The sequence below is a fragment of the Benincasa hispida genome, chromosome 11, assembly GCF_027475165.1.
Source record: "Benincasa hispida cultivar pf3 chromosome 11, pf3_genome.v1.1, whole genome shotgun sequence".
Taxonomy (NCBI): Eukaryota; Viridiplantae; Streptophyta; class Magnoliopsida; order Cucurbitales; family Cucurbitaceae; genus Benincasa; species Benincasa hispida.
In genome coordinates, this window is record NC_143488.1 from 44,810,106 (window position 1) to 44,823,279 (window position 13,174).

The window sequence follows — 13,174 nt, forward strand, 5'->3', positions numbered from 1 at the left end:
CATATAAATATCTATTTCATGTCTAAATTTGTTGCTTTGGTATGTATTTTTGTTACCAATATTTTAAACAATCAACTTAATTTTAGAAAAATGGAAAAAGAAATATTTAAAAACTTAAAATAAAAACCAAATAATCACAAACCCAACTTATAGGTTTAAAATGTGAATTTCGATTGATATTTCTAACAAGATAAAATATTTTATAAATTTTAAATAAATAAATAAATTTATTATTTATAATTATATTTAATATTAGTGATATTTTGATATCTATTTTTGTTGTTTGCATTTTTTTTTATATAATAGAAATATCAAAAATATATTTAAAAATAAATCTACCCCAAATGAAATTGAAAACTTTAAATCTTATTTTACCCAAAGTCCAGATTCTACTCTCTACTTTCTAGTGTCTTCCTGGCCACTGCTCCCACTGGCGTCTTCCCGAATCTTCACTGACTTCTCCTCTTCACCGTTGGATCACCTCCTCAATCCACGTGTAATCATCCAACCCATCTTCCTCCTTATTTTTCCCTTTAAATCTCCCTTCATGGGACGCTTATTTAATCCCGCTCCCAACCACCGCTTTCCACCACCGCCAAAAACGCCCAACCACCGCGCTCTCTCTTTTTCTTCTCTCTCCTCTCACATTTCTCTCTTTAAGCTCCTTCCAAAATGGCGCCGGAACTTGTCCACACTGCCGGAACTCCGGTGAAGCCGCCCGGAGGACGGCGGCTTCCACGACGAGCGTATGTGACATTCTTGGCCGGCGACGGCGACTACGTGAAGGGCGTCGTCGGACTGGCCAAGGGCCTCCGGAAGGTGAAATCGGCGTACCCACTGGTCGCCGCCGTGTTACCGGACGTCCCTGAGGACCACCGGCGAATTCTGGAGTCTCAGGGATGCATTGTTAAAGAGATTGAACCGGTTTACCCGCCCGAGAACGAGACCCGGTTCGCTATGGCTTATTATGTTATCAATTATTCTAAGCTCCGTATCTGGGAGGTTTGTTTCCACTTTTTTTTCTCTCCCTCTATTTCTCTTTTTATATGCCTTTCATTTTTTTCATTTTGTTTTTTTGCATTTACACAAAATAATAGTAGTACTAATAATGTTAAATTACAAGATTTTATTATTATCTAATAAAATTTTGAATTACAATTTGTTTCTTATAAATCCATGAATTTTAGAAATGTCAAAATTTTAATCTACTAATTAATTCTCTCTAGCCCATCTGAAAATTTTAAAAATTAATTCGTGACATAAGGAAATGTTTGTGTAGTATGATATTATGACTGTGAGCTTAAATTTTCTTAATTCTATGTCAGAATAGATTCCCGAGTTAATTTTTTTAAAAAAATAAATTGTACGAATGAATATCTAATGATCGATTTATCGATCACTCTGAAATCCAACTTATAAAATATAGGTTGCACCTAAATTCATATATTTCTTTTTATTTTTTTTATCACATGACATATTTTTATACGGTGTATGTAGGGTTTTTTTTTCCAAATCGTTATAGAGGAATCTATCACAGCATTTAGAGTCTTATAATCATTTGTTTGTATTTTTGGTTTTAAAAATAAGTTTAGAGAGACTATAATTTGTTTTGTTACGTTTCTAAAAAAAATATAAAAACTAAAAAGAAAATTAGAAAAAAAATGCAAACTTAAATTAAAATTATTAGTTAATTTAATAATAATTATACGAAATTTAATTGAATGCAAGGTAGATGTTTGCGGTTAATTTTTTTTTCAATCATGATTTATTTTTGGAGTTTTTGAACAGTTAAAAGAATCTTCAAACAATTATGAAGTCAAAGAAAAAGTTTAAAAAGCGCTTCCCAAGGAATCAGAAACGCAGTTTTTCTTTTTCCATAATATCATGTGTCGTTTTCATGTGTAACTAAACGCGGTCGTTTTATTCCAACACAGTTCGTAGAGTACAGTAAAATGGTGTATCTAGATGGAGACATTCAAGTTTACGACAATGTAGACGAATTATTCGATTTACCAAACGGCCATTTCTACGCCGTAATGGACTGCTTCTGTGAGAAGACATGGAGCCACACTCCCCAGTATCAGATTGGTTATTGCCAGCAATGTCCCGACAAGGTCCAGTGGCCCGACGATTTCGGTCACCCCTCTCCCCCGCTCTACTTCAATGCTGGTATGTTCGTTTTCGAGCCGAGTGTTGCCGTGTATCATGATCTAATGAACACTCTCAGAGTCACCACTCCCACCCCCTTTGCCGAGCAGGTAATTTTGCTCATTGTTGTCGTGTAGTTAATTTAAGCTTTTGAGTTTAGCCGTGATTTAGGTTTGTGAATGTATTTTTGTTTTTTCAGGACTTCTTGAATATGTACTTTAGAGATGTTTACAAGCCTATTTCCTTGGATTTCAACTTGGTATTAGCCATGCTCTGGCGTCACCCGGAGAATGTCGATCTAAATCGCGTCAAAGTTGTTCATTATTGTGCTGCGGTAAGTGTTGATATTTCATTTGAATTTTATATTTTTAAGGTTTAGTTGTTATGAAATTATTGTCAATTGTTGTAGGTGAATGTTCCCTTATAAAACTAAAAAGTGTTCGACTACCATAGAGTTTGAATTGACCTATAAATTTGAAGTTTGAACTAGAAAGAACTAAGAATAATCTTTTTAATTAGGTGCTTAATTAAACCATTTGTAAATGTTTAATAAGTTAAAAGGAGAATTTAGTGGCATGAAATGTTAGAAGAATGGTGGTTCACTTTAGTTGTTGATGAAAAGTAGGGATCAAAGCCATGGAGGTACACGGGGAAGGAGGAGAATATGCAAAGAGAAGACATAAAAATGCTGGTCAACAAATGGTGGGACATCTACAACGATCCCTCTTTGGACTACAAGCAGCCTCCGCCATCCACGGCGGACGGAGATGCCATCGACATGCAGCCCTTCATCTCTGCTCTCTCCGAGGCCGGACCCGTTCACTTCGTCACGGCGCCCTCCGCTGCTTGACGGCGGAGGAGTTGAATCTGAAGCTGACAAACTCTGGTTTGGCAAAAAAGAGTCGGAAGTGATACTCTAAAGAAGTATATAATATGATATGATGATGATAATAATAATTAGTTGTTTTATTTATTTTTTTTCTAATGGCTTTGTTTTTTTGGGCCTTTTTTTGAGGTTTTTTTCGGGATGTGTAAGTATGCTTCCCGGAATTTGGAAATATTCGGGAGTTGAAAGCTTTCGTGATGTTCTAAATATATAAATACTAAGACACGTTTGAGCGTTTTTCTTTTTTATTTTATTTGACTTAATGTCAAATGCAGTACTTTTGTTAACGACGTTCAGAAAATATTTAATATATTTTGGGTAATATTTATGTTTGTGTATTTTATTAAATCATTTCATCCATTGATTAAGTTTGGGTTGGGTTAAGTTTGATTAAGTTTGGGTTGGGTTGAAAGATTTTTTTATATTAAATCTAATTATTTGGGTGAAATTTTTTCAATCCAAATATTTTGTATTAGAAAATGAATCTAATTCAATCATAAAATATTAAAATTTTCTTCTAAAGAAGAAAAATATAAATTAAAATTAATATATATAAATAATTATATTATAAATAATAAAAAATATTTGTTGAATTTAATAATAAATTCGGTTGGTTCGAGTTAGTTTGTGTTATATTAGTTGATTTTATGAATTAATCTAATTTATAAAATTTTTATTTAAAATGAATTATAATCTTGAATTGGGTTGGATTAATCGGTTTTTTCGGATCATCGAATTTTTTTTATTTTAAAATGTATTTAAATATTATTTCTATTCTTTTGTTTTAGGATTATTTTTTCAAATTAAATTGTGGGTGGAAGAATTATATTTTTATTATAAATATTATGTGAGCTGGTAAGTTAAATCTATTTTCTTTCTTTCTGTCTTAAGTCACTTAAGGGGGTTTGTATATTTTTCTCTCTTTCTAATTTAATGTTCTTAATTCATGTTCTGTTCTCTCTCTTAAATTTTATATTATGCTTTTTTATTTTTTTTAAATGCTTAAATTCTTAAAAATTAAAAATATGTTTTTGAAAACTACTGTTTTGGGTTTTAAAATTTTGCTTAGTTATTAAAAGGTAGATAACATAATAAGCAAAGTGGAATGATGTTTATAAGTATAATAAAAGTTGATGTTTCATTCGGTAATCAGTCTTTATGGGTATTTATGTTAATGAATTGATTAAAAGATATTTTTGTCTCTAAATTTTTATTATGAAAATAATAATTTAATCTTATTATTATTATAAAAGTATAAAGATTAAAAGTAATTTTTAATAAATAAAAAAAAAAAATTTAAGAGTAAATAGCCAGGAAATAATATATATAGTCGTTTAAGATTGAATTATAAAAAAATGCTTCTGAATTTTATATTTTGTGTCAAAAATATTTTTGGAGTTTTACAAGTTTTAAAAATATTTTTTACTTTTAAAAGAATTTGAAAAATATCTTTGCGGTTAGTTTGAATGGAAATCATTAAAATTTTATTTAAAAAATATCATTGAACTTTTAAAACATTTTAGAAAAATATCTAACTTAATAAAATTTCAAAAATACCTCCATCGTTAATATTTGAACAAAAATTATTAATTTCTCATGATAAAAATGATCTTAAAAATTTTATAAAAAATTTAAAAAATGCTTTTACGGATCAATTTGTTTGAATTTTTCTTAAGTTTGAAAAGAACCAATTTTAAAATAAATTATATAGATATCTTCATTTTTTCCATATAGGTATTCTCATATTTTTCTTATTTTATCAATTTTTTCAACAATAAAAAAATCAAAATTTTAGTTAAAATATAAAATACCAAAAAATTTCACAAAATTCGAAAATCAAAATCTTCTCTTGAAACATGCGAAAACGATAAATAGTCAATTAAAAAAGTATAGTCTAAGTCGTGTTGGTTTTTAGGGATTTAATATTTATTTTAGTTCTTAGATAGGTTATTGAGCAAAAAATGTTGTCGGGACGTTTTGAATACAATTTGGGCTTAAGTGGAGTAATTAGCAAGCAATGGAGGCAGAACGGTGAAATCAAGTAACGAGAGGTACGATATTGTACAAGCGCTATGATGCATGTGCCCTATTTCATTCACAGAGATAGTCTGCTAGGTAAACGTTGTAGTGTTGCTTCGCGGCACCGCAACACTCTCCATTCGATATACGTGTATGAAGAGGCACTCCTTCCAATTTGCTTTCTAAAACGCTTTGTGAGGAGATTTTTCACATCGCAGTGTTTTGGTATATTTTGGTTGTTGGAAAAATTGGTGTAAGCTAAAAATTGAAAAATTAAGAGAAATATGAGAGTACCTATATGTACGATAAATAGTTAAATACTTTTTTATTTGTTTATTTATCGTTTTGGTATGTTTCTATTGGAAATTTTGATTTTGAAATTTTGTGAAATTTTGTAGTATTTTATGATTTAACTTAAATTTTTTGTTTTTATTTTGGTTGTTGAAAATTTTTTCGTAAGCTAAGAACTGGAAAATTAAGAGAAATATGAGAGTACCTATATTAAGAAAATAAGGATATCTATATAATGTATTTTGAAATTGGTTCTTTTCGAACTTAAGAAAACTTCAAACAAATTGATTAGTAAGAACATTTTATTTTAATTTTTAAAGTCAATCTTTGTCACGAAGAATTAACGATTTTTGTTCAAATAGTAATCGTGAAGGTATTTTTGAACTTTCATTAAGTTACGCGTATTTTTGAAACATTTTGAAAGTTCAGGAGTATTTTTTAAATAGAACTTTAACGGTTTCCATCTAAAATTATAGTAAGAGTATTTTTTGAACTCTATTTAAAAGTTTAAGGGTATTTTTCGAAATCTATTTGAAAGTTTAAGGATATTTTTGAATATTTTTGACTTAAGTGTAAAGTTTAAAGATATATTTTATAATTTAACTAATGATCTAACGATGCCTAAATAATAGTCACGATGTAGTGGTTCCATTTGTCTTTTTGTGCCTCTAAGATTGTCTAGTTCATTTTGGTTGTTCTTTTCTTTTCTAGCACTCTCTTTCTTTTCTTCTTTTGCTTTTATATTATCATTCTTTTTCAATCAAAATTACATGCACGAAAATCAACTTTGTCACTCTTTTCTAATTAACTTATTTCACAAGTGTGTTGCTTGAATCTGATATCTAACCTCTCAAACGATCAAGTATAGGGTTTTTGTTGATCGGTTAACGAGTTGAAATTTAGAAACGACATATCCTGGGTAGAATTTAGGAACGGCATACCTTAGGTAGTATTTGCAAGCAATGTCCCTAACACCTAAAGTTTAAAATATTGATTTCAACAAAAATATCGAAGTCTTAAATTTACGAAAATTTTAATAAAAATATCGATTTGAATAGATATCTCAAGAAAAATTATAATAAATAAATAAATAAAGATAAATTTAAAGCAGTACATAAATTTGTTGTGATTAAATGTCCATTATTTATATTATATTTACATTAGTGACATTGTGTTGTTTATTTTATTATTATTATTATTATTATTTTATGTTTATGGATTTTTATACGATACAACGAAAATATCAATTCACCCCTCATGTCGACGTTGAACCCATGGAAATGTGAAAATATTAATGGAAATATCGACATGTCAATGAAAATTCAATACTATGTTGAAACCTAAATTATTTATGTATTTATCATCTTTGCATTATTTACGATTTTGATCTTAGAGTTTAAAGAAGTGTGATATGTAAACCTTTTAACCTTAGAGACACCTTTGTTTTGTATTCTAATATTTTTCCTCTAATAAATTTGTTCTCCCTACCACATAGATATAACTAACACACTATTAGTCAACTATGTAAATTTGTGTATTAATTCTTATTGTTGACGTTTCTTGTGTATCCTTGATTTGTTGACTCTTAACCAGGACGTTATTTTTTTTGCTCTCTTTTCTCAAAACAATATAAATTATTCCTCATGAGGAAATGAAACTCAAATCATCTATGTATAATTTCGTTTCTTGTTCTTATCGAATATGATAACAAATTTAAAAGGGCAATAAACGAAAAGGATTCCTGTAATAAAGTTTAATAAACTCAATGTTCATATCTTATTCAATCAGATCTATATTTTAAATATATGATTGGTAATCGATTTGAAGACCAAGAGTGAGATTATACCAGTATTATAGAAAATTGGCGATCCAGAGCGAGCTCCTCAAGAAATGTATAAAGGAGTTACAATTGAAGAATGACACTTTTTGTTAATATATGGGAGTCTCCATCATCGAATGTAAATGTTAATTTATTTTTAATACATAAGTAAACAAGTTTTTTATAAATATATTCTAATGTAGGAAAAGTCAGAAAAACAAAAAATTGTAGAAGTAAACTTCTCTTCAATCATTGTGTTGGAACAGAATCATTTTTATCTCATCGAGCTGAAAAGGTATGATACTATACTTTATCCATAGTTACCTATATTATATTACTAACAAATATTGAGTAATATTTTTCAAGATAAGGGATGATGACACTTATTTAAGTCTCATGGACATCTTCTACCAAACTTATTGGTCTGTTGCAAAAGGTTGGACCGACGATGCAACCACTAGAAGAATTTTGGGCTTTAATGTTGGTTTTAAACCGACATTAAAGAGAGTGTTATTAAAGACCTTTAATGTCGGTTTAACGGACATTAAAGGGCTTTAATAATTCAGTCTTCAATGTTGGTTGCAATCGACATTAAAGGGCTTCAATGAAATTTTCAACCGACATTAAAACCCTCTAATGTCGGTTGCAACTGAAGACCAAGAATCAAATGAAACCCTCTAAACCAACATTGAAGCCGTAATTTGTCCGTTTTACCAATTATTGTCCATTTTTTTAAAAAATTCCGTTGCCGAATTCATTTTTTTGGTCAAGAAGTTAAAAACGACATTATATGTCTCGTTGGATCAGGAAATGTCCGTCATTGTTTTTTTTATTAAAAAGTATAACAAAAAAATTGCATGGCACATTACGAGCTAAGAAAGTTCAATTACACTTACATATTTATAATTCCATGAAAATCCTCTTGAACTTTACGTCGAAAAGATTCCAAAACATAAACACAATTTTCTTGTAGATTGATTACAATCAATATCCAATAATAACTATAATAAGCAATAATTTTGAAATATTAGTATGTGTATAATGCAAATTAAAAGTAACTTAAGAACTTGTATTTACTTACCCTGTGTTATATGGAATAAGGACTAATTGGTTTAAATTAGCCAATTCTAGTTGATTGGCTAAATTTCTGGATCGATTATCTTGAGGCTTCACGTGTGGCGATATTCTTGCTTGATCAATTATAAAAAACTTCTTCGTAATATCACGACCACATTCATCCCAAAGATACCTAAACAAAGTAAATGTTATTATTTAAACATGAAACAAAGTATACATGAGTGAATTTAGATGAGTAATACTTACGCAATGTATGTCAAAATACACATGTAGTCTATTTCAACCATATTACAATATTGGATCAGATCATCATGGCCTAATAAATAAATTTGTCTCTTCCAAATATATGCTCGTCCAAAGTGATATGGATCATGTCTACATCGTTCATGTTATGCATGGCATGTCCGTTCAAGAGTTTGATGGTACCATTGACGTCAGTATATTTGGAGGACTAGCTGAAGCTCTTCATTGTTGAATGGTCCTACCATAACAAAAGTTACAAAAATTCAAAGTAGGAAAAATAATAAATAACCAAACTCATATACTGAAAAAGAGACATAAATTTTTCTCATCAACCATAACTACAAGTTCACGAGGCCATTTTACGAAGTTGCCCATTGCTTGATTTAAGGACTCTATTTTACCCTTCGCAGGAATTGGTATAGGCAAATCTTCTCCAATGACAATGTCAATAAGAACTTTAACAGTTAAGCATGACACATCATCATCAAATGTTGTGGCTACTGCAACAATATTATCTACAGTTTCTTTAGCCAAGTGGCATGGTGTTCTCTTAACAAATTTAAAAGAACTTATGTCATGCATGGTTAAGCACATACAATATGATTAAAATTTAAAAGTCATAACAAATAAATTACCTCCAAATCTTCTTTAGGCATCTTCTCAGTATCTTCTTCTTCAGATGTACTAAGTGCGACACTTCCAATAGATGATTTGGACTGATGAGATTGTCTGCTGTGAGTTCTTTCTCTTGACACTTTACCATGTTGAACATTTTTTTCATTAGAGCCACCTTCAATTTCTAGGCTCATTGAGGACTTTGGTTTTACTAATTTGAAATATTGGGAATGGGAAACAAAATCACTCATTCCTCTAACACGTCCCCCATATTCCTTTGTACCCAATGCTTTGGTCAGAACATCTTCACCTTCATAGACTTCAACCAATTTATCCTATAAAATATATTACAATTTTCACATAATATCTATATTATCACAAGTTCCAAACATTATATATATGTCATCTTAAACTTTGCACAATATAAACTTACAATCCGATTGGCACATTCTTGAGTAGCTTCATGAAGTATTCATTATTTTTTCATTTTCTTTCTTCTTTCCATAAAGTCACCCGATAAGAAGGATCAATCGATAGGTTCTACATGAACATACATATTTAATTAGCATAAACATATTTGAATACAAGATTTAATTTAACTCGAAAAACTTTCTAATTTTTGGGCAAGATTCGCATAACCCTTCCGAGAAATGTGATAATTATATACACATTTCGCACGTCTTTCTTTTTGAAGACGACTGATTTCCTGTACAACAAATCTAGTTGAAGCTACCTATCAAAATAATGATAATGTTGACATTTAATTTATTGTGAATGGCTTACATCCCATTCTTCACTCAATCGTTCATTGACAAACGATGTCCACTGATCTTGCTCTATATGAGAATATTGTTGGGGGAGGAAATTGTAAGACCAAGAGTTCTACCTTAAATGGAAGTATGAACTTTTAAGTCAATGTTGTCTTGAAAGTCCAAAACTTCCTAGATGCAGACATGAGTATGTTGGATTTTATGTCCTAAAAATTCGCAGTTTGTAAAATAATAAACATATTCTATAATCAATATACTTGTTATTGATTTCATAAATTTTATGAAAGTCTAAATCCAATAAACTAGTACCCGTGACTATTGTATGAGTACTTGAACTTTATAAGGAGACATAAGAGTGAATCATGTTCGAGTAAATAGTCAAAATGATCTTGGTATATGAATAAGGTTGGGTGCCTTATTCTGGTAACACCAATGGATGCGACCTACTCTATAGTTGTTACAAAGAGTTGTAAAGTGCTACATACGATGTGATCTTAATTCGTACAAATTATGACATGAGGAGTGAGAGTGTCCTATGCAATGAGTTTGCATAAGATCAGGACCAAGAAATAAGTCATTCTTACTTTATAACGTTGTTTATTGTTTAAGACTAACTATTTCACCTTGATGACCTAGGTAACTCGATCTTAATCCTGAGTTAACTATGAATTCCTGTTTATTCGGGATTTCCCTTAGAGTTGCATAGGTGAGGGTTAGCTCAATAGTACCGGCTTATTAAGACTCCCATTTCAAGGGTAAGACTGGATAGATAGCTAGGGACATAGGGTGCAAGACAGAGTTCACACCTACCCAATTTAGAGATAGAAGAAAGGTTGTTCTCTCAAGTACTGAATCCAGGTCTTAAACAAGGGCCCCACCCTCTCACTAGGCTGAAAGAGTTTGTTTTAGTAATTGGATCACAAACCAGTTGTTCATTAGAGGATCAGTAGAGACTTGAGGAATAAGACGTAATCTCGGGGGTAAAACAGTTTGGCCCAACCGTTATTGTGAACAACCTGTGAAGGGTCGACTTGCTGATTATGGTTAAATCATGTGGACATAATATATATCTACAGTGAGGGGAGTGCAACTATGGGCTTTAGTGGAGTGACCAATTAGTTAACGAATGGGGATTAATCTGGTCTAATGAATTTAGCTAATTAATCTCTGATCGTTGGAGCCCATGATCTGTAGGTCCGCGAGGTCTCCCTACTAGCTCGTAATGGACTAGCTCTAGAATAACATGATAAGTTCATTTGAATCGTTCAAATTAGAATTAAGGGAATTAATAATTATATGAGATATAATTACATGTTTATTTGAGAATTGAACGAAATAGGAGAATTTATATATTTAAATATGATTTATAAGATGGATATGTGTTAAAATTAATTTAATATTTGATATTAAATTAATGAAGTTCTATTTAATAATTAATTTATGAAATTAATTAAAATTTTCAATTTTAAAATCAAAATAGATTTAATAAAATAAAATTTTGATTTTTGAGATAAAATTTGAAAATTAGAAAACAAAACACTTAAATAGAAAATGAAGATTTTCCATTATCCATCTTTGAAGTAGCTCAAACATAATGCATCTTCTTGGCCTTGTCTTCTCCAAGCATGAGCTACAACTCATGCAAGTCTCTCCTTTGCATGTTGATCTGTAATATAATGAAGAGATTGGAGTGAAAATCGGTGATGCAATCTATAAAGATTTTGAGAGAAAATTTGATTTGAAGAAAGAGTTCTTCAGCAAGTTTTATACAGTGAACATTTGTCCTTCTTCCATTGATTCAAGTTTGTTTTGAGTCCCACAATTCAATCTAGAGCACCAAGAGAATAGTGGAGAAGATCTTGAGGTAGTTTATAACAAGACTTGGAGAAGATAGTAGCCGGAGAAGGAGCTTTGAAGAAGTTTTACAAGAGGTATGTCTTGAAACTCACTTGTTTTTCTGCAAGAGCATGCTTTATATTTTGCCAAAATTAGTGAATTTGAATGCTTAGAGGATTCTTATGCTTCCGTTGTTGCTGATACAATCCTACAGAGTATAAAATGTTTGGACTTAAAGTTCACATCGAACGACATTTGCACAATGAGAAAAGTAGTTAAACAATAAACTAATAAACTACTGTGCACAAGAATTAAAATTTTAGAAAACATATCGATACACAATAAAAAAGTTTGTCTTTTAAATTGTTTGGAACTTTTTTCCAAGAATTATACGTTATAGACATTTGTTGTCGAACACAAACTCCTATATAACTTTGCATCTTCTTTACTCCAAATCCAATCGGTTGTCCATGTTCATTATAATCAATGGTCAACCGTTGCCCAGATGTTCTTATTTGTGCCAACTCAGACATTGTAGTTGAGCCATGTGGAATACTTATTCTGCTATGTTTTTATGTGATCATATTTCTATCATCCTTGCTGCTACTTGTTGAATTTTTCATGTCAATTTGCAAAAAAAAAAAAAAAAAAAAAGAAAAAAGAAAAAAAAACATTACTCACACAAAAAACATATAATCTTAATATTTAAATACATATAATCATAATAAATGACATACCATGTTTAATACATTATTTATCAATTCATCTACCCTCACAATCATTTCTAATGTATGTGGATGTTGTATCATCAATCTCAATAGATATATCAACATTGGGCATTCTTTGCATACCTCCATAACCACACTCTTGTAGCATATCTCCTATTTCATCTTCATAAAAATCATCATCAATTATTCATCGTGGAGATGTTAAAACAATTGACCAACCCAAATTTGCGGGGTCTTTTACATAGAACGCTTGTTTTGCTTGGGAGGCTAAAATAAATGGGTCTGATTTATGTCCAATACGATTGAGGTCCACAATAGTAAACCCAAACTCGTCAGTTTTGACTCCAGTTCTATTCTCAACTCAATTATATTTGAATAAAATAAATGATAATCCATGATAATCAAACTCTCATATTTCTTGTATTACACCATAAAAGGTCATATTTGACATGACAGGGCTTTTGTCCTTAGCACTAGAGACTTGCATTATGGTAGCCATTATACTAACTCCACTATTTTGAACCCTCCTAACATCATCGTGATTCTTTGTGTGATAGTAGTAACCATTGACCACGAAACCAGAATATTTTGCCACAGTTGGACAAGGTCCATTAGCTATCCATCTCAAAGAAGGCGATATGGAATTTTTGGGAACTTCGAGAGCTAGTGCAACCTACGATATATTTTATAATATTTTAGTAGTTAACATTTAATTATACATCAAATAGTAGGTCTCTAGAGA

The 13,174-nt window shown here is 30.5% G+C and overlaps 1 protein-coding gene across 1 annotated transcript; it reads left to right on the forward strand.

Annotated features, from left to right (window-relative positions):
* The first annotated feature begins 553 nt into the window (after positions 1-553).
* LOC120090178 (galactinol synthase 2-like) lies at positions 554-3,362 on the forward strand. The gene is made up of 4 exons (XM_039047702.2): positions 554-1,002; positions 1,935-2,258; positions 2,348-2,482; positions 2,774-3,362. The coding sequence occupies exons 1-4, from the start codon at positions 673-675 to the stop codon at positions 2,996-2,998; spliced, it is 1,014 nt and encodes a 337-aa protein (XP_038903630.1). The 5' UTR covers positions 554-672; the 3' UTR covers positions 2,999-3,362.
* Positions 3,363-13,174: the final 9,812 nt, after the last annotated feature.